The sequence below is a fragment of the Anneissia japonica genome, unplaced genomic scaffold, assembly GCF_011630105.1.
Source record: "Anneissia japonica isolate Jap-2015-1 unplaced genomic scaffold, ASM1163010v1 scaffold287712_len2945570_cov188, whole genome shotgun sequence".
Lineage (NCBI taxonomy): Eukaryota > Metazoa > Echinodermata > Crinoidea > Comatulida > Comatulidae > Anneissia > Anneissia japonica.
In genome coordinates, this window is record NW_022704401.1 from 2,330,210 (window position 1) to 2,354,182 (window position 23,973).

Below are 23,973 nucleotides of genomic sequence, written 5' to 3' on the forward strand. Positions count from 1 at the left end.
TATATTATATACATAGCTTGATCTACAACCTAGCGATAAAAAAAACCCTTTTATTTATTTTGTTGTAAATAGAAACAGTGTAGAAATTAATGCTCTATGCATTCATGATATTGCTAGAAATTACTGTACAAGTCGAATATTGACTTTCAAATAAACCATGATTAAACCAGCAAAGCCTACCTTTCAGAACAGGACTGTCACGGGACGTAGGCGTCCACGTTCTCCCGACAGATTCTTTCGCCGGTGTACTAGTAGCCGCGGGCGACCAGACGCCTTTTGGTTTATTACTGGATGTAAAGGTTGCATTGAACTGTTTTATATTTCCGCCAGCGTCTGGGGAATCTTCGCATGTCCGGTGAACCTGGGTTGTAGTTGTCGTTTTCTTGTAGGTGGTCATTTGAGCTGGTTCCGGCTCGGCAATTGGCTTGTGGGAGGAAGACCAAACTGTTGGCTTTATGCCAGGGGCTATCGTAGAGGGTTGAAAACGTATACTATGAAATCCTGCATAAAAAAAAAAAAAGAAAACCAATTTAAAATAATAATAATAATCAATAATAATTGATCGATCTAAATTAAACAATCAAATTAACAAGCAGAACAGTAAATTCATTTCATATTCTCTTCATTATCTTAATCACCAACTCATGCATACTTGCAGAGGTAGTTAAGTAACCAATATTCTTTTACAGCGTGGTGGTCTAAATATACCTAAGAAAGACGTAATGATATTCTTAAACCTTTCATTCAAATAGCATTGGAGAATATGATCCAGAAATTCGAAATAAAGAGAGCCATGGGAGGGTCTAGTCACCTCAATTCCACCACTTATGGTTGAGGCAGAGGTAAGACAAATTATGATTATGGCACCTCCACATAACCGGAAATGGCACTCGCTGACTTAAATTTGAATATAATTTTCCTTGAATCCACCACTGGATTAAATGATGTTTGTTAGGTTGGAGCTGTTTTGTTTCGATTGAGTGTTGCTTCATTTATTCCTTGAAAATACATGGTCTATAACCAGACTTAGTAGAAAAATGATGTCATCATCAACATAAATTAAAAAGCAGTTTTAAACGCTCACCTTTAGGATTTGAATTACTGGTCTGTGGTCTACCTCCGAAGACTTTCCGTTCTGTAGTCATTTCAGTAGATTTCTTGTTATCGATGTCCTGGGTCAAAGTTCTAGTTGTTGTCTTCTCTGTTTTGTCACCATCTGTGACGGTTTGTGTTACCGTCCTCTGCATTACTGACGATGAATTAACTAAGAAATGACGTGGTAAACAAATTAAAAGAAATACAAAAAAAAGAGTGATGCGAACTCTTGAAGATTCGTTATTACCATGAATGTATATACAAACACAGGCCACTATAGTTAAAGACCCTTCTAATTACAGACCATTTTTCTGTGGTCCCAAATTAACAAATGTCTTTTATATTTGTTACTCTACTTAGAGACCAAAGCTACTAAAGGCCACGGAAACCCCGGCCCAAAAAGTGATTTTGAATTGGATGGAGCCTGTATATATATGGCTATGCCAATAAGATAATACTAACTTCGTATGTTTTTAAACATAGGCAAGCACTGGGAAAAAAATTGATCTATAATTATCATATTATGTACAATGACCTATACACGCTTCTACCTTTGATATACCAATTATTAAAAGGAATCGGTACCGGCAGTAATTTATTTTCAATTCTTAAAGTCTATTCTATTGACGTCATCGACAAGGAGGCGCTATTTGCTTTCAAGATTTGACCTGTCCCATAATGAGATATTGCAATCGTTTTATTAAACTGTGTGATAGTTGGGTACATCAATAAAACACTTAGGGCCTTAAAGAATGCCGTAACTATTTAACACAGCACTTACCCGCGGGAATGATTTTAGGGGTGATCTCAATCTTGGCCGTCTTACGAACTGGTGACGTCACTGATTGTACCTTCTCTGCGCCCATCGCTGAAGCAAGTTTTCTATGAAGGCGGTGTAAAATTAAATAATGAATTATAGATGCCGAACTAAATGAAAAAATTTCTTAACAATAGTTCATTGTTTGCAGATGTGTAAAATTGTTCATATAGGCCTAGTATTCAAATACTTTTACCGGTATGTGGCGAACTAAGACATTAGGATCTACGTAAAATAAATGTACATTACAAAATGGTCATAGGCCTAATTACAAAATAAACCATCATTATTATTAAGCCTATTATTATTTTTAAGTGGGACATATAGTTATAACTGATAGGCCTATGGTATAAAAAAACTGTTATTGACTACCCTGTTGTATCATGGCCCTAAAAAATTAGTGTATCAAGGACAAATTCCTTGCATATAAATTGATAAATTTATTAGGCTCAACAATTTATTTTATTCATTGCTTATTTAGGATGTCATTAAGATACACAGAGATCATCAATCAGCTTCAAAATATATATCTTAGGCCTAAAGAGGGCAGCTATCGTATCAAATAAAATACTGTATTACACAGCTTTATTATTATTTTTTTTCTAAACCATACTTGGAGCGTGACCCTTCCGGCTTTCCGACAAATTCAGGTGATATTCAGGGCGTTCTTAAATATAAAAAAAAATACAATACGTTATAAACGGAATCAGATAGTGGAGATTTCAGTAGTCAGAAGAATTCTGTGCCCTCACATGATTAGCACCCAAGGCCCAGGGATCTGGAGGCAAGCGTCCTAACCACCGCCACGATACACCTCCACGACACTGCAAGCAACTCGACTGGAGAAATCAGTGCCCCATGTGCTAGTTTACTTTACACACAGTGATCTCACACAGATGGGCACCGTGATGCTAATGACCTAATTAATCCAAATATCAGTTTAAGGAAATTAATTGGATTTTATTACTATATTATATTTTATTTTACCCCTTTTAATGATGCGCTGAAAAATATTTGCAGCACAAAAATTATGTAAGTATATTAAGTGTTGAGTTTTGGAATTTCTTTGATGATATCTGGCAACTTCAGGATGATGTGTACTGAAGTACAGAGAGTATCCTTTTAAAATCAGAGTCATGAGTGTGTTCATGGTTGTACATTTTTTGATCACCGTCATCAGTGTAACCACAGGGTTATATAGGGTCTGTGGTAGAGGGTCATGAAAAAGCGCCAGGTGATTTTTAAATATTGTATGTATTATGTAATATGGCAATAAGTATATATTATTATTAATATTAAAAACATTGTATAGAAGTGAATATTAGATTACGTTGTCTCGTCTTCAGAATGTCCGAGGGGGTGTGCACCTTCCCCTCCACTTCACGTTCGGTCATTAATTATTGTTTTAGTTTCTTTGTGGATAAAAAGCGCCTTGAGACGGCTTCTACTGTGGAAAGCTCTATACAAGAACGTGACCATTGACCATCATGTTACATCATTTTCGTTCATTGTGCTATCACTGCATGAGAGATATTTCTTGAAAATACATGGCACTTAAAGGGCAAGGGTCATGAAAAAGGGCCTGGGTCAAACAATATGTTGTACCTAAACCAAACTTACAATAAACGGGTTGCAATGATTTTCTAATGAGCTTTGATATCAGAGTGTCGTGTCGAGCTAGCCGCCGCCAAGCACCGATCGTGATGTGTTTTATAGGGGTTTACAGGCATTTAGGCCTAGTATATGATTTATAATCAAGATTTCCTTACCTTTTCACCTCTAAAACTAGCGAATCTGTAGCATTTTCGACGTGCGTCATTGCGTCGTCACGCGATGCGTTTGTGACTGATTTTCCGTTAATCTTCACGAGTATATCCCCTTCTTGGAGTTTAGCATTATAGGCCTTGCTTCTTCTCCTGATCTGCGGAACGACGAGGAATAAAGAAATTATGTTTATGACAAAAATGATTAACGGCAACGTGTGATGGCACACTCAAACTATATATCAGGGAGTCAAGAAGCCGTGAACAAACACATGATATTCAGATTCCAATAGAACAGTGAGAAGATAGAATTATTATAGACTAATTGAGAAACGTTGTGTTTTAAGCAAGTGATTGCGATGGAATGTGCTGGACAGTTGCTCTATGTAAACAGACAAAATATCACATTATATAACAAAATATCACATTACATACGGTAACTAGGATGAGCACCTTGATTGTGTTGAGCACAAGTTTCCTACGTAAAGGCCATCAAATTATTAGAATACTCCCTAACTCTCTCGACAGAGGAGGATTTCATTTTATATTTTACTGAAGCCAATTCGATGGCTAACATTGGATAAAAATCCAGAAGATCACATTGCAGTTAAAATCCATTGTTGCCATCTATATAACCTACAACTTGTATATTCAAATTATAATATTTATTTTAACTTAAAAAAAATCCCCATGTCAATGGCTAAACAAGGTAATGGATGTCAAAAAGGAATTAAACATTGATCTAACCTCACTGTTTTGGAGCTTAATCCCGAATCGGGACAATTAGGACACCGGCAAACACGTAACGGTAAACACTACACTTCGACACACATAACGCGTACAGTATTTTTATATTAACAGTAGGCATATTCAAGAAGCCCTACCAATGTATACAGACTGTAATTTAACGAACTTTACAATGGCATCCCATACATTTGACCAATCGGAAACCAGGAAATTTGATATACAATATTGTCCGATTGCGGTACCACTACGATCATACGCAAATTTATGGTAGTGAAAATGTTATGGTAAGGGAACTGCGCATGCCCTTCAAAAAGGAAAGCATGATGATTATCAATAATATTATATTTATTTCCACATTCATAAGGCGATTGATTATTCATATAAATGTGTTAAAGTACTACTTACATTTTCCCTTTTAATAAATTAATGATTACCCTAAATTTTATACTCTTCGTTATACTTTAATATTATCAATACCATCACTATTACCAAAACCATCACACCACCTCCACCAAGACCACAAACACCAACACCTACACCTTTACCTTCTTCATATCAACGTTACCGTTAACATTAATTAAAATTAATTTTATCATCACTATCATTATCATCATTAATTAGACCACAAACACAACACCTACACATTTACCTTCTTCATATCAACGTTACCGTTAACATTAATTAAAATTAATTTTATCATCACTATCTTTATCATCATTAATTGTTAATATTATCATTGCTACTATCTTTATCGTCACCATCGGCTTCATTATCATCATCATCCTTATTATTAATCCATTTAATTATTATCACCATTACAAACAACATTTCTTTAACTTTAAACTTTTTTAATTTCATGTTTAGATCGTGAGAAACATTTTCTTGTTTTCATGGTTGTCGGGAAAGAAATTTGAAGCCAGAACAAGGGGTCTGAACATTAATCTAATATTTGGTATTTCGTCTTTTTTCTTGCTTATATGAAGCAACCTCCCTATGAGGCCAGAAGAAGGATATTATAATCATCGACACGCTCTTGGCGACGGAACTCTCAAAACTCAATGAATGCCGACAGCGGGGTGTCAACACACGGAGTTACCGACCGAGGGAAGCGTAAAATAATTATCATAGGGCAAACGATCTTAATATTTTAGCTGACATAACAGTGACCGTTTTGTCTTTAATCAGACAAGGTCATCATGTCCAGTTGCTAGCAATTTTGACTATCCGTTCCTTGACTCCTTGGTTCTCGAGGAAATATAACACACAGTCATTAGCAAACGATGAGACAGTGTTTCTAGTTTCCTGTAGAGAAGATGCTAATAACATATCAAACTACGTCACAAACTGAACCACTTGGTATTATGATATTGATATCGAGTCCATCAATGTTACAACAGACCGTCCAACCAACCAAGCCTGACCAATCAATCAACCAATCAATCGGACGATTGGTCGGTCAATCGATCGATTCAGTCGAACAGACAACCAACCAACCAACCCCTTAACAGCCAACTAAACCGCACCCAACCAATCAATCAATCAGTCAATCGATCAATCAATCGATAAACTATTTTTATGTATATATTTCCAATTTTCTTTCCTTTCTAAACTTTTGCCTAAATTGCTTATAATGTTGGAATGTATCGATGTTAGCTTAAGCTGCTTCGTGGATCTACAACAATAAATAGGACTGGGATCCTACAAATGACTGGCCTATTTGTGAGAACGATCATTGCAAATGTGTTTTATAAACATAACGAAGGTGGTCATTAATGAATATAATAATAATAATGATTAAACAAAATTATCAATAAGAAAAATTGATGATGATGATGATGATGATTTTGATGACATGTATGTAAGAGCTTATAACTTATATTGGATTCAAATTCAGTTTTTATTACGTCAAAAGGTCGGTGCCTCATGATAATTGGTTTTCACTGTTCAAAAATACAAACAAGGCCTATTTCTATATACAAGGATATGATGAGAGTGTCGTACGGATTTTTCATTGAAATAATTAAAAGAAAAATTGCACATAATCGAGTTGTCTGTTTATAATAAGGTACCTCGGTGCTCGGTGGTACTGTACCTTTGCAGGATTTCGCTTCTTGAGAAATTCAAGGTATTTTGATGAAACTGATTGACTGACTGACTGACTGATTGATTGATTGATTGATTGATTGATTGATTGGCAATACTATATATAGGCTACTACCGGTACTTATTTACAGAACTTAGGTTAAGATCTTGGTCAATTCAATCAATAGGCATTTGAATTCCCACGATTGTGTGAAATTGGCAGATTTCTGAATTGGAAAATAACAGGCAACATTATGATGTGAATGCCAGTCTTGGCTTATTGCCTTATATGGTGTTGCTATCCAAGTACCGTACTGTACTGTGTAGTCGTTAGTACTCGCGATATAAGTAATAATTCACAAGGTCAGAGGCCGTGTGATACATTTTACTAAATGTTCCCAGTGTTACTAAAGATGTGAAATTCATAGAAAACCGTCGAAGATGCCTCATTTGCACAAGAGAAAATATCGATTCATTGAAAGAGACGATCTTACAACGGATGGTGATCTGTCTGCTGTATCGCGATTGATGGGATGAAAGTCGAGTTCATTTCATTAGCAATTTTGTTTTGATGACCGCATCGGCAATTAAAATAACAGTCGGTAGAGTGGAACCAAAATTGATAAGAATGGAGATATGAAAATAACATCCCCTAACCAAAGCCCATCCCAGCCTTCACTGCATAATGCTGAATATAAGTACGGAGGTCTTTATAATTATTAAAAGTGGTTAGTTTAGAAACCTTTTTATTTTCATGTAAATATGTAGGACGTCTGAATACATCGCTTTGACAATTCATCATGTGGATGCAATGCGCATGTCGATACTTTACTGTAGCCAGTGCTAGTATGAGCTAGTGCGTTAACAGAGCGAGACTAAATCTGACAGCAGGCGTATGATTGAGATGACATGTTAGGGGTAGGCCTAGATTCCTTAACGCGGAGAATAACATTAGTTTGAGTAGTTTTAGTCGTTTGAGGAGCTTATGTAAACTAAACATCTATAAAAGCGGTTATAAAAAAGCGGTAGTGAAAACAAGACATTGATTTGATCAGACTAGGGGATATCTCTCTCTCTCTCTCTCTCTACAGATGCATCTTAATTCTTAACTAGTTTAACTGTGGTACAAATCAAAACACCTTGTTGAATCAAGAATATTATTATTAGTGCAACATCCACAAAGTAAGCTGTGACGTCACGTCTATAACTGTCTCATATTTTTTTTTCTTTAATCAGTCTACAAGGTCCCTAGACAAGGGTCAGACCAGTAAATTGTAAATAGAATCGAATAACCAGTTATACACACTGGAAATCCATATTATTCACCGCCATAAAAAGCAGGAGGAAAAGCTGAAATAGATTAACAATAATAATAGAATAATATTAATATTAATTTACAACCATAACACCAATAAATTTAACATAATATTATCAATAGTATACCTCTATGGTATAATAACGATTGTTAGGTTAAGTATCATAGTTCCCTTTACTGGTAATGCATGAGAGGAAATGGATAGGAAAATTATCCCGTATAACCATACTTTGCAATAAACTAGAATACTGCAAAAGAATTTTCTCAGTAAAGAAAGCATCTACTAAATCAACGAAACTCGAGTGTTTCGGTCTGTATTTTGATAGGAAGAATTTGATAATTATAAATGAGCAATTTATGGCTTTTCGAAATATAAAACCACACAGTTACAGTATCAGGCCTATTATCGAAGGCCCAGCACCAATGGGATTGTTGCTGTAGAAAGGGTTCTTTCAGGTCCAAGACATATCAACTAATGGTAGTGAGTTGTTAATTTCAGATTATATTTGGTAAGACACGTTTCATACGTATGACACTGACGACGTGGTGCGCGCCCACGAGCAAGTTAGCGTCCTATTTCCATGCATTTTTGGTTTGTGATATATGATATTTTATAGGCCTAACTCTCAATTTTTTTTCTACATTAGGTTTTTTTTTTCACACACAAAATAACATTCACATAAATAATGAACAGTGTTCTTTTTAGAACAATACAATTCACTTAAGAATTATAGTTGCTTAAACAAAATTCAAAATGAGAATTATTGATATTTCATTATTATAAATGTCAAAACAATAGGAAAAAACTTGTGGATGGAGGCCAGTTAAGTTCGAGGAACTTTAAGTTTCATTTCACTTTTATTGCCAAATTCCAAATGCAAATACAAAATGAGTTAAAGAAGAAAAAAAAATAAAGTAACAGTATATAAGTACAACAATAATTTATCTATAGGATGGACATAATAATAAGAAAAATAACATGTTACGATCGAAATTTAAAATTTAAAAAAAAAGTTAAATCAGTAAATGTTGCCCTTTAAATACCTTATGTCTAAATTCTTTAATTAATATCGATTAATCGATCCAATATCATGTTTATCTTATTTGTAACATAGGCCTACGTAATTCAACAATAAAATTGTTACATTGCGGCGATTTAAAATACCAAGGATACACGAACACTAAAATATAGGCCTACTATATTTTTTTTATTTGCATTTAAATTTTAAGAAAACATTAAGCTTTTACAATAGTTCGAACCGGTTTGCTCTGTATTAAAATAACTCCTGTGTATGACGCTCATACGTGGAAGACCAAAACGTTACAGTATCTAGGAAGCACTTTCAACTGTTATAAACATACAATCAACTGTGTGGTATTTTAAGTGGAATAAAAGCATTGACGAGGTAGACTCAAATGCCAATGGTTGCTAACAACACGTGACATAACATAATGTCAAAGTGTCAATAGGCCTCATGTACTGTAATGTTCTTATTGTGTCAGTTTGCGTATCTTGGGTATTATCGTCTTTTTTGATTGTTGATATTTCATTAAAATTCCAATGGAAAACCTGGAGGAAGGTAAACTTTTTCCAGGGCTTGCGTTCCCTTCTTTCTTTCCTATGAAACGTCACTGTATGGCGCGCGCAGAGTGCCTACTGTTGAACTTCGTCAAGACGGTATAATAATATAAGCCTACGTTTTGGTATTTTTTTTTAAATGAAATTGGCCCTATGCCTACAGTAATTGTATTACAGTCGATATAAAGTGCCACCTTGTGGGTCTATTTAATACAAAATCAAAATGTTTATAGGTGGCGATGAGACTATTTTGGGACCCAAATATCCAAGGGGCTCGGGAATGAATCTCCATTTACATATTTAGATTTGTGTTAAAAGATTGAAGATCGTTATGCGCTGTAGCTAATAAAGCATATATTATCCGTACTAAGAATACTAAACTAGGCCTATACACTTTTTAAAAAAATTGTTCACAGTTTGAACCCGATTTTCTAGTTACTGATCATGAGTGAAAGAGCTGACATGAGAGAGAGAGAGAAAAAAAACTTCTAATGCGGTAAAGTACCGTAGATGTACTAAACAAGCAGTGCAAAATAACATGTTAAAACTTAGTGTACATATGTAAATAAGAATAAAGCCATTAAGACTAACAAGGAATAGACTCCTAGGCCGGAATGAATATCAAAGTATAGATGTAGGCCAAAGTTGAATATGAATGAAATCAAAGTGCAAAGCTGGCCTCATAAAATTGTCAAAATATAAGAGAATCCCATGAAAGAAGAGATGATTCAATGACCGCAAAGTAATGAACTGTACGGGTGAATTTCTGAGCAAAGAAGTCCTAATTCAACGTATTTTTGTTTGAAACCAAATATAGCTCTTTTTAAAATTTGATTAAAACACTTTATGTGGTTATTCCAATGAAAACTTGGCGTGGGATATTCTAAAATCCCGGCGTGACGCTTATCTCCTCGTTGCGTTTGTGGTCTTTAGAGAAACACGAAATGTTTTTACTAGTTCTGGTTTAAAGACCGTCCGTTTATATCGGGAGAAATCATAATTGACGAAGTCGTGACCGGAGAGAAATTGTAAACAATGTAAATTGACGAAACCAGAAGGATACGATTGATTTGGTCGAAGTTCACGAGCACACGCAGTCTTGTGTTCCTGGGCGGTCGATCACAGCGAGTACGGGGGCTTGTCGAATATGAATCGCCGTGAGTTATGTTTCACAACAACGTGGAGTAACGCAAAAGCTATCGGATTGCGAGAGCATTATCCTGATGGCTAAGAAAATATGTCACGTGTCACATGATCAGGTAACATTTTGATAGCTGGTTGGTAACTTACAATATTCTGTATTACGGAAGAGGACCCGCGAATACGGAAGAGCCATTGGCGGAGCGAGTCTCAATGTTTGTTTGTCGGGGCGACAGTCACAAAAAGTGAATACAGTAATATACAAAAATGGTTGTCTTATCAAAGAACAGTATTAATTAACCAGATACAGTGGCGTATCTAGTGGAGGAGGGTTGCGCACACCACTTCCCACGCCACGTCATATGTTAAGTTATGTATCGAGCCCCTCCTCACTCCACATCATCATTATCATCATTATTATGTGTATTCTGGGTACGCAATGGATTAGGAAAACCGTAACGGTGGAATTCGCCGGCATCTCAAAATAGCTGATGTTTAATCATGCGCCTGATGATGATTTTATCTAGCACGAGTTTACAATCATCCCTGTTGAAGCTCACGCACTGACAATAGGCTTCAATAGTCGTACACACTATGAATGAAGATTACGCATGAAATGCTAATTCATAGATGCTCATCTCACCGGACTGATTGATGTAGGCCTATAAACAATTGTTAATCAATAAAAGTGGTATTCTCACATGTTTAGTTTATGTAATGTCGAGAATGCGTACGGTGCAGTATAGGCCATACGTTATGGTTATTATCGAGAACGTTTACACGTAAATGAGGATACGGCTGCATCGTAGCAATGCACAGAAGGCTCACATGTTTGAATGGACGAATGAAGACTGGAACTATCTATGACGTCAATTTTCCATTAATTCATTCTGCGATTGGCTGCAATGCAGATTGCGTCACAGCTTGACGCGAGCGCTCGTTGATAGTTAAAATACACGGTACGCGCTACTATGACATCATAGTGGAATAATACCACTGCGTAGAGTATAAATTACCGACAGGTGATAAGGGATTAAACCAGCACTTGCTTGTTTATCATCCTTGTTTGTGCTGGGTGATTATCGTCACCCAAACAAATGTAACCCGCGTTATTTTTTAGATTGCCGCGGTAGCTTTACAAGTGCACCCACACGTATAAATCATTATTGATTTTTGTGTTTTGCGTTAAAAGTCATCGATATTGCTTTCATCATGTAGCAGCACGTGCAACCCATATCTCATCAGCTCAGCAACAGAAGAAGAGTCGCCACTCCACGCAACATCAAACAGAATGATATACGAACAATGACTCCATGAAGTAAGAAACAAAACTCTCCCTGCTGTTTCGAAACCTAGCAATATGAAGAAAAACCCCACGTACACAAGATTAATTACTATAACTTGGTAGACCTATGCCTAGCGGCATGTCGACATCTGAATCTACGGTATCCTAAAGAAAGATGACATTTTAATTCCATCTCAAAGACAATTTAATAGTTTCAATCGTCAACGAAAATTATGATATACTAGGCCTACTTGCTGAAGAGATGGTACTGGAGTAGTTATTGATTCGTCTGTGCCAAAATGACAAGTCATTCACCTCCTTGTTACCCTCGACAAAGGACTCGCTCTAAATGCTTGAATTTTTCATAACAAGTTATTATTATTATTATTATTATTATTATTATTATTATTATTATTATTATTATTATCATCATCATCATCATCATTATTATCAGAGGCGGATCCAGAATTTTTTCAAACGTGGTGGGGTGGGGGGGACACAACAGTTTCAGAAAATGTAAGAATTGATTTTTTTTAAAATTTAGTGTCAAAACGGGGGACACGTGCTCCCCACGTGCCCCTACTGGATCCGCACCTGATTATCATAATTCACCCTATCATCAACATCATCCTTATCATCATCATACTCATCCTCATCATCATCATCATTTCCATCACCATCATCACCATTAACATCATCATAATACCACACTGTCATCGTCTTCATCATCACTCCCCACTATGACAAATTTCAAAGTGCAATATTATTTAACATACGGTACGTTATTAACCATTCAAAACAGACATTACTCTACTGACGTGTTTGATGATACATTGACGTATTATTGTTTAATGACATCGAGTTTCCTAATGTAAAGGCTTACAACTGTACATAAAATACATTCCTTGAAATGTACCCGTAATAGTATGATTATGTAGTGAGCGAACACGGAGCGAGTAATCCGATTAAACCCACTGACGTGTCTTTTTACGCGGTACTTGTGCTGTAATTAATTATACTAAAATTACTCGTGCAATACTACAAAAACAATGGTTTATTTATTCAACGAATTGTTGTTTACTTCGGAACTAAATTCACTAACATTCGAACCTAGTAAATGAGACGTATATTATAAATTATTAAATTAGATTGTTTTAAAGTTTAATTATGATACTACAGGCTGTATTTAGTATTACTAATTGTAACATACTCAGCAGGCCTTGGTTAGTGGTGCGTGCAAGAGTGAAGTCACGTGCTGTGCTGTATTTCAGGCTCAGGCAAGAATAATTTGAAATTCCCAACAGTATACCTTTATTCGTTCATAACCTAAATGTGACGTCATGCTTGAATAATGATAAATTTCATAATTTCATAATTGTATATAACCAGTGTTCAAATATACCAGGAGTTAGTTGACAATGTTATAACTTTGTGGACAACGGCAATGCTGTGCAATGCAAATGTCGTGATGGATAAATAGGGTGCAACATGATTAGCTCCAAAATATACCAGAGAAGATGCATTGGGTTGCAATCTTTATGTTGAACATTTAGGCCTATGTGAACTTGAACGCGCCAACAACGCTTTCCATTAGATACGCCACTCCAACGGTGTGGTGAGAGGGTATAGTTTTGAGAATACTTGAATACGTCTTCGTAAGAGACCACGTTTGCCCATTTTGGAGGATGTTAATTACTAGGCCAGGGGATCTCAACTATATCGCAATAGGGGCCAAAATTGTTCATTTAAAAAATTTGAAGGGCTGGACAGGAGGTGTACTCTGGCTCGTAGCACCATCCGAGCGCCGCAGGCGCGAACCGGGAGGAGGGGCTATCCCATTTCGCTGCCCCACCATCAACAATTTAAAATGTTTTGAAAATAATAAGCTGATAGACGCTCATACAAAACATCCTGACCCACAACATCAAGCGAGCGACAGTGCGAGAGGCCGAAAGTTTGTTTATGATTTCTTTTCCTTACTGTTTGCTGCAATAGTTCTCCCGATTTTATTGAATAAATCGCTACAATTTGTGAGGCAGTATAGGCCTATAAGCCTAGTTGGCAAAAACAAGAATGTGAAATTATAAAGGTTAGAAGCCCCAAGCCTAACGTAAAATATTATTTTCGGCTCGTTCTCGCGGACCGCATAACACGCTCTCGCGGGCCGCCACCCGCCAGTTGAGAACCCCTGTACTAGTGTGTAGACTGATCTCAATGTTATTTGTTAAGATACAAAGACTGTGGTATTATACACAATGGCGACAGATAGAAAGCAGGTAGGCAGATGGAACGGATACCACATTCAATTTAACGCGTCACCTGACGAATTTGATCTTGGAGCGTGCGCAGTATGTGTATTAATGTTCACAGTGACAGGCCCAGAATGTTTTTGGTGGGAAGGAGAGGGGAGAGGTTTGGGATGGGTATTTTCCTAAATATTATTATATAAATTACATATTTATTGCTGCCATGGGGAGGGGGTGAGCGCCCATTTGCAACCCAATCCGCTTGATCGGCCATTACTTATTTCTTTTAAACGCGTTTGATTTCTACATATAAATGACGAGAACGCAAAATTCGTTAATTATTACTATTATAAATATTGATATTTTAAAGTTAAGTTTGTTAACAAACACATTGGCTTAGAGGTCATAAATTTCAAAGTAAAACCACAACAAAATGTTCGTAATCAATCAATACTGAAAATCTGGAACGGGCACATAATTTTACACAACACATTTTTAGGACAATTATATACAAAATAAGCATACAGTTTCTTTATTTCCTTGTTCGTCTCTCAACATTCTTCATAAAGTTTAAAAGTAAAGGGCTCTGTAGCAGCACGACGTGGTAAGAATGTTAATGAGATAGATATAGGAAATACGACTGTCTCTTATACACATCTAGATGTGTATAAGAGACAGTATATATATATATATATATAGCTTATATACAATTAACATTAACAATTAATTAACATTACAATTAACATTGGTAAGTATTTACAGGGACTCAGGATGAAAAACTGTTACGTCGTGCGTTGCTTCAGGAGGTAATTAATCATCAATTTAGCCTCGCAAGCACATCGCTCCGCAAAAACTAATGTGATGCAGCAGGCTCCTTAATTGAATACTGTGACCGACCTTCCACAATGTAAACAATTATTTTTCCCCATTAAAAAACGGTTGCATTCAATTGTTAATTGGTCCTATACATTAAGGTAAGCATATGTACATGTGCCTGATCATATTAAATAAACCTACACAAATCGTTACAAGTAATTCTTGGGGTATTACATCTAACGGAAAACCCAGAACCGGTGCAAGATTGAGGAAAACTCGAAAATTTGCGGAATACTATACTGTATCCAAGTAAAACCGTACCGGGTCTGAATATTGTGAATTATAAATTTCCGACTGTAACGTTAACCATGTCCCTGCTATAAAGTTGTAGCACAAGTCCTTGGTAATATAGTGGAGTACAGGAAGATATGTATTTATAAAAGTTGGAAGGCATCACAGTCTCACAAATACAAATAGATTTAAATATAAAATAAAAAACCAATAGTGTTACTTTATAGATATTTTGTTCAACAAAAGAAATTCAATTATATCTCTTACCATTGCATTCTGTACTGGTAATCATTTCAACGAAACAAAGTGTAATTTGTTTAACATTGCACTGTCATAATTCTGGTAATAACATATTCTTATTATTATTACGCATTCATTGCTTCTATATACATTAGATTGTTTCTATATTCGATGAAGTGTTTATTCATTGGAGTGTTTGCATATTCATTGGAGTGCTTGTACATTCATTGGAGTGTTTCTATATTCGTTGGAGTGCTTGTACATTCGTTGGAGTGCTTGTACATTCATTGGAGTGTTTCTATATTCGTTGGAGTGTTTCTATATTCGTTGGAGTGTTTCTATATTCGTTGGAGTGTTTCTATATGTCAAATACATTGTACATTCATTGGAGTGTTTCTATATTCGTTGGAGTGTTTCTATATTCGTTAGTGCTTGTACATTCGTTGGAGTGTTTCTATATTCGTTAGTGCTTGTACATTCGTTGGAGTGTTTTTATATTCGTTGGAGTGTTTCTATATTCGTTGGAGTGTTTCAATATTCATTGGAGTGCTTGTACATTCATTGGAGTGCCTGTGTATTCGTTGGTACTGTTTGTATAATCGTTGAAGTGTTCAAGGTTGCCCTTTTTGCGTTCCATACCTGTGGTGGTTATGTGTGACATCGCTTCACATCAGAGTGAGCATCAGGGCATTATTGTGTCATGTGCGTGCGCATGAGCCAGTGTGCGAGAAGCGCTGAGCAGTGTGCGAATGAACTTGAAACTAATGCACAATATTATTGTATTAAAACCAGATGCGTATACTAACTTATTAATAAGCAAATGCAGACAATGTATAGTATCCGCATTACACAACTCAACTTGTTATATGTCTCTCCTTCTCTTCCATCAGTTATTGCTTATTCGTAAACATTTAGGCCAACCAAACAATATTGGCCATAGAACGTTAACATTAGTTTAAACAAAGCATCGAAGGGAACGAAATTAAAACCAATAAGATCAGATACAGTACTAAATTTTAACCCATTTGCCAATATGACCCTTAACTGATTAGAATCCAAATACTAAGTATTAATCATGATATTTAAACTTTCGGGATGCGAATATCTCCGGTAGTATAACTTAGTTAAACGATCTTCTGCATTAATTCGAATGCCGTTACATGATCTCTATATTCTTTTTATGTTTTCCCCTTTACAAAGGAGTAAACCAATTTTTAAATCTTTGTTAAAGAATAAAAATAAAAAATAAAAACTTATACTTCTAATAAATAACGAAACAATTAAGTTTTTCTGGTTTGTATGCGTAATAATCTTTACATTCTGCCACTAAAAAGTAACGGCGCAAAGATACAGCCTGTGGCGTCATTATCGTTCAAATTGCAATTGATATTACTGTAATTAATTAGAAAGAAATTAAAATATTATTTTGTTTAAGTTGTATAGCTCATTACAGACACAACATGTTATGATGAAAAAAGAAAATAATAACATCTCCGGCGGGATTCGAACCCGCAACCTTTGAATTACATCGTATTAGCACATAGAAGTCCAACGCGCTATCCATTGCGCCACGGAGACGGTTAAAAAATTGCAATGTTTTGCTCTTCTTAACCATCTTTAATTGGGCCACAAAAACGAAGCGCCTGAAAAAGTCAGTAGCCTAGTTCAATTAAAGTTATTATGTCGAAATATTGAATCTCAACACGATGGCGTGCATTTTAATATGTACTATATAAGTTTTACGAGGAATTTTTAAACAGAATGCGTTTTTGACGTTCTATAAATTGAAGAAGCTAGCTATTTTACATACTTTTACCACGTTTATAATTTGTTTTTCCTAGTTCCATTGGAAATAGTCGGTCTTTATTACTTATCCGAAATTAAAATCAACTTTACCAGGTGTTGAATATAATTATTTCAAGATCCGCATAAGAGTCATCAACGTGATACGTTGTGCCACGCGTATTTGGTTCAACTTATATTATGGTACCTGCGACGTTCTTAATATTATCAATTTGACGATTCAAATATCAGATAAAATAAATTGCATTCGTACCACATGACTACCGAGATCCGTACCCACGTTTGCCATTGGCAACAATAATGAATCTCCGGTGGAGTAGATTTAATTACAAAATACTGACCTATGCGATAGATTGCTGGTTAAATTGTAAAGATTTAAGATCCCCTTTTAATTTTTGTTGGAAATAACAAAACGTGGCCCCTTTCCAATGGGAGTGAGGGTACTGCACTTCACGCACGCATCGTATCTCCTAGATACAGGTCTGTGTACAAAATATTAATACCGTTACACTGCAACTAGACCTACTGTATCACACACTTCCTTATTAAAGAATGTCAATGCGAAAAACGAAAGTCACTGATGGAATAAAACACCAGGGTAAGCTACGTTGCTGTACAGATTGAAATTACAGTAGGCCATTCTTCAAGCCAAGGTGAATGTGACGAATGTTCTGACACAGCATTTCATGGTCGTACTCTCCATGGCTAGACCAATTACCGGCATATAGGCCTAGGTCAACAAGCCTACAATACATATATTGCAATGATATGGTAATTGGGCCTACAGTACAACTCTTGGAATCGGGTTTTGGTATTTAAAAACGATTGTTTTCTTTTTGGAGTGGGAATTTTTTGGGGTTGGGGAACGTTCCCCGTGCCACTCCTTAAATCCGCTCTCCTTGGGTTGCTACCACCGGTGGTGAATTTGTATGTATTTTAACTAAACCACATCCAGGAGTCAGTGGGCCCATGAATTCTTACCGAGGAATCCAAGCAGCGGTGGAACCAGAAATTTGGCGACAAGTGGTCCGACATGTCCGACGGAGGGATCCGAACCCGGAGCCGACTAGAGCCTTGGTCGACGGCCCGGAATAAAAAAAATTCCTGTAGGGTTTACGGGGAGAGTTTTTATGGCTTAGAATGGTCTAAATTGTGCTTTTAGAGCACATTAGGATTACCAATCAAAATAACGTTATTTGGATAGGCAAATTATTATTATTTTTATTTTTGATCCGACGAACTAGTCGTGGCGTTGGATGACAGGGGATCCAGGCCTGTCTGACAAATTCCCCCCCCCCACCCCGGCGCCACCACTCAATCCAAGGTCCCCTACGAGAGATCAACGTTTGCCGACCGGGGTCCAAATTCCGGGCCAAATTCACACCACCCACCGTGTTTGCAGCAAATTTTAAGAACAGAAACTTCTAAAATTCCCAGAAAAGGCATTCTCAGACTGTGAAAATGCTTTTTAAAGCAGTGTTCCCATACGAAACTATCGACTCGGAGTCCCGGCCCCTCTGACTCTTGCTGGCGTCGCCACCACCAGGTATATCCCCATCGTAAACATAGACTCAATTGTAAGCCACCAAAAATGAGTCCCATGTGTATCACATTAATAGCGGATGACATATCTGGTCGTGAACTCGTTGCGGAAGTACCGGTTGTTTTCTGTCAACAAGTCAGCGGGTATCGCACGGGGACCTCTACAAGACGGTGCGGAACTTGCGGTTTATGTATATATACGGTACGAACAACATTTCAAACAACTAGGCTACACTCAGTATGTCTAACTAGAAACTCATGGACACATACACGCAATAACGCGCCACTGTTTATCCTATTAAAGTCGAAACGGGTGGATTACAGGGAGAAACATGCCGCACCTTAAACCAAACGAACGAAAAATTTGTCAGTAAATGCAACGTGGAATAATGGAACATGAACAAATATAAGTTGGCCTCCTTTTAAGAGAGTTGGAAATTAAAAACATCTCAGTAATTTGATTCAATTTACATTCTACTTCAACAATATTGTGAGAACATGAGCTAAGAGAACGCCTTAATAGGCAACGCGAGATATTACGCGTGGATGTTTGCCCGTGAGCTGCATACAACATCATTATGCAGTACAAATCTGTTAGAGAAGTAATGACGTAGAGAATGTGATGCATTGGCAATATTCGTATATAGATATATAAAAATGTACCGTATAAAACTATGTATAGCATTATGATATAATTACTGTATTATAACATTGTGTAAACAGTAGGAGTACAAGTAGACAGATCTATACTAATTTAACAATGTGATATTTCCAAAATATGGAGCCGACGTGAAAAATACAAAGTGCGCGTGACAACATCACAACCCTAAAAAAGTAGGCCTACAGGCCTATATAAAACCATAAAACATGTATTTGTCGATAAGTAGGCCTATTTAATTATAATAGATAGGGAAAAACATTCACAACATTCCAACCATAACTGCCGATCGTTACGTCACAGGCATGTTTCATCGTCGACATATGGCCGATGACAGTACACACCAATGCATCTTTTTATTTCTCGAAACAGCTGACCCCAAAACATAAAAGCTGACGGTCAACAAACTGATCATCAGAAAACGCGACACGATCGGATTAACAAGAAGACTGGCAAATCAAACCCCGCGTCCCAATCATCACTTACCTTCGAGATGGTGAGGGGGTTGTTGGTTCCAGCTCCCCCTTGTACTCGAAATCCCCAAGGGGCCCCACCAGTAAGATTCGCTCGTATTATGTCCTCATTTACCATCTTGCTAGGCCCAGTTGCACCGTGTGTTGAGAAATTCGCAGCGGCTCTAAAGCGATGTAGCTCCTGTCAAAATATGTTCCTATATGTGTTTATAGTTTGTAGTATCGGCTTGGCCAATAGACAAGCGACTCCGTTGTTGATGTCGCTCATGCAATGGGATGATTTGGTCACGCCTACCGTCGGAGATGGACGCAGATAGAGGGCACACTCTGCATCCCGTCTTTTCTGATAAGCATCCGCCATACGCATGTCTCTTTTAATACCACAGCTTTCATCCTGGGGGCTTAGGCATGCAAATTTGAGAATACGGAACTGGGGGGGGGGGGGGGAGGGTGCGAAAATTTAGAAAGCGGAACGAAATGCCTATTTCGATGAAAACCTACAACCCATGATTATCAATAAGAAAGATTTTAGTAAAATATTATATGTTTTAAAAAGTGGACTCTTTGAAATTTGGGGTCCAGGGGCAGAGGCCTAGAGGAGGTTAGTGGGAAAAGCCCCGGGAGGCTCCGACAAAGTAGTATTTTGAGGGTCTTATATAATGGATTTCTCAACACATAATTCGTGAATATTTTATTTAAAATTTCATTTATTTTGGTGTTTGTTTTTAGAACCAGTAGAAGTAACGTTATAATGTTCTGTACATCTGTAGGCATACTGAGATAACATTGTTCGTATCATGGATCAATCTGCAATCACCGGAGCCGGTCAATTCCCAACAAATTTCATACCACATTATTAAAAATCAACGATTTGAAGAGCTGGCAAATATTTATTGCAATGTATGCTATAGCATTTTGTGATAATTGATTTTGTGAAATAATAGGTTTAAAAAAGTGGACCTTTTAGAATTTGGGGGTTGTGCCCTGCCACAGGCCTGATACCTGCGAACAATTGATTTTCAATGAACCAATTCAAAATTGCGTCATCAGCGATTTTACGCATGCAAGTTGGCTCACACAGCGATATCCCTCCTAAGAGTGAGGACGTTCTGGGTTATGCACAGTGTAGTATCTAGGGGTGCTCGGGTGTGGGGGGGGGGATGTGTATAAGTACCCACCAAAAAAAAAAATACTCGCCTAATCATTGATCCTCCCCCACTTCACATTCGCCTCCCCTCCATCATCTCCCATATAAAGATTCCTGATAAGCCACTGGTTATATGTGGTTTTTCCCAACATAACAGGGAGTAGAGGATTATTTTCAGAAATGGATGGATCGATTTATTCGGTGTAAACACCAAGAATAACCCACGGAAATCTATAGAAGATTTATTTCTAACAATGTTTGAATTTTGGCCCGTTAGATGTGAAATGGAGTGAAATAAACATGGAAAGCCTAGAACATTTTTTGCAATTTTCACTTTATCTGTTAAATATTTGTCCTCAGTCCCTCAAAACATTCCTAAAACGTTCAGAATGTGCTACCTCACAGAGGCTTCGCCCACCCCAGACCCCCACAAGGTGCCAGTGGCGGCCCAGGCCTCTCAAACCAAAACCCTGTTCGGTACTACGTACCCCGCAATACGGCCCCTTTAAAATCCTGGCTACGTCCCTGAGCAAGTCTCCCCAGTTGTATGTGTGAATGCAGTTCTCCTGCTTCATTTTTACGATTTAAATAAAACAAAAAGACAGTAACACCAAAAAGAGACAGAGACATTTTGAGATTCAACGTATTCTGGAAAATAATCAAATGTTATATTTAATCTTTAATAATTGTCTTAATTAATCAAGTAATATTGATTACCCGCCTTAAAAGTGTAATAAACCTTACAACAAAAAAATAAATACGATAGTTTATTCTTAAAATATTCTGACTTGGACTAGTCTAATAGTCTACACTACAATTTTTAAGATTCTTCGTTAGGCTAATACAATCAATGTCATAAATAGTCATACAATAATAATGAAATACAGAATTCTCGAGAATCCATGAGATATCACAGACTCCAGCGAATATTTATTTATAAAAGATACAGTCCATAACCTGGCCCCACAAGTTGACATATCGATGCAATCATATCTAATACCCACCCACACAAAACCCGTTTCGTAACCAGGACTGTACACTCGTCCCAACACTCACTGGGATTCGCAAGACACGACTTAAATCACCGTACGCTTCATGTGCATGGAGCGGGTTATTGATTATTCATGACATTGAACTAACTCGTGGTGTGCATGATGATTTAGTCTTTACCCAACAGAGCTCTCCTTTGGTCCATGGTATACCGACTATAAAGAAGAGCCAGGGGGCAGTGGGGAAGGGTGCCAGGGCCCCTTATTCGTGAGAGAGTGCTGCCTCCCCAGAGAAAATAAATCAGGTAATGTTCACAAATTGTGGGACCCTACAATCGATTAAGTAAGTCCGATTCAAATCCGAAATTCTCAGAACCTCTGGGGGTACGGTATCGTCCCCGGGTTTCTACCCCCACTCAGATGGTTTCTCATCGGGAACATAGTACACCGTCGGGCAAACCGTGGTGCCACCAACGACAAGGGCTGACAATATAAACTGACTGCTATCACGTATTGCATAAGATCAATCACCGAATAAATAAGTCGTTCAAATCCTAAATTGTCGGAGACTCCGTCGGTTTCGTCCCCGGGATCCACCCCCACTTTCTCATCGGAAACATAGATTCCCTTCCGCAAATCGTGGTGCAACCAACGACGAGACGGTCTGACAATATAAACTGGCTGCTATCAATCATTGAGAAGAAGCTCAACCCCTAAGATTGTGTCCTTTTTTCTTCTTTGTTAAATTTTCTTTTTGGTGGAATGCAATTATTATTTTAAAAGAAAACTTGATTAAACCGTCGTTGATTCAGATTGAAGAGGGAAATTCTTGACCCGATCAAAATAACAATTTTAATGATGTTTTTCGATCGTTCCGACCGTCTCATACGACAATTGTAAACCTGGCGTCATCTTCAATAGTCTAGCGCCATCATTGAGTATATAGGGCTCCACTGACAGTGCTTAAACCTCGCATATAATAATTTGTAACAATAGGTTCATAGATAATTAATGGATAATTATTTTCAAGAACTAATCGTAGCCTTTAGAGATTGAATCATGCATGAAAATGAAATATCAATTGTAACAATAGTCGTTATAGGTTTTCTATTTTTTATCAGACGTAGAATTGTCGCCGAAGAATCAACCAGTCACATTGAAGGAAATAACGCCTGAAAGAAAATACTGAAGAATAACAAATGAAACAATATTTTAAAGGAAACAAATGCCTAAAACAAATTGTTCCAAAGGAAATGGAAGCTGATATCGGTTCTTTTATGATGCATGAAGCACACAGTTATGTAAACTTGGCAAAATATTGAGGCCCTCAATACAGATACAGTATATACATGTAAATCATACTGAGAGAGAAATACCCATGATCAAATGCAATAATTTTTTATACAAACACAACTTAAATTTATTTTTTGAGCAAGAAAAAAAGGTAGGTCTAATGATGTGAATGAAGACAATCATAGCACAAACCTGGGACAATACCATTTGTAACAATAGGTTCATAGATAATTAATGGATAATTATTTTCAAGAACTAATCGTAGCCTTTAGAGATTTAATCATGCATGAAAATGAAATATCAATTATAACAATAGTCTTTATAGGTTTTCTATTTTTTATCAGACGTAGAATTGTCGCCGAAGAATCAACCAGTCACATTGAAAGAAATAAAGCCTGAAAGAAAATACTGAAGAATAACAAATGAAACAATATTTTAAAGGAAACAAATGCCTAAGACAAATTGTTCCAACGGAAATTTAAGCTGATATCGGTTCTTTTATGATGCATGAAGCACACAGTTATGTAAACTTGGCAAAATATTGAGGCCCTCAATACAGATACAGTACATGTAAATCATACTGAGAGAGAAATACCCATGATCAAATCCAATAATTTTTTATACAAACACAACTTAAATTTATTTTTTGAGC

General features: G+C 36.9%; 1 protein-coding gene and 1 non-coding gene across 3 annotated transcripts in view; both read right to left on the minus strand.

The window, feature by feature from the left end:
• LOC117104655 (mucin-12-like) overlaps positions 1-20,165 on the minus strand; it is a 44,449-nt gene extending 24,284 nt beyond the window's left edge. Inside the window, exons 1-5 of one of the 2 annotated variants that reach the window (XM_033245535.1) lie at positions 19,906-20,165; positions 3,682-3,833; positions 1,877-1,977; positions 1,085-1,264; positions 181-501 (exon numbers count right to left, since the gene is read on the minus strand). In XM_033245535.1, coding sequence (XP_033101426.1) covers positions 181-501; positions 1,085-1,264; positions 1,877-1,977; positions 3,682-3,833; positions 19,906-20,010 — 859 coding nt within the window. In that variant the 5' untranslated portion in view covers positions 20,011-20,165. Of the gene's footprint in view, positions 1-180; positions 502-1,084; positions 1,265-1,876; positions 1,978-3,681; positions 3,834-4,422; positions 4,562-19,905 lie in introns of those variants that run through there. The other variant, XM_033245536.1, reaches the window with a different exon arrangement.
• Positions 16,905-16,994, minus strand: Trnar-ucu. The gene is given in 2 exon segments: positions 16,905-16,940; positions 16,958-16,994. It is a non-coding gene; the product is annotated as a tRNA-Arg (tRNA).
• Positions 20,166-23,973: the final 3,808 nt, after the last annotated feature.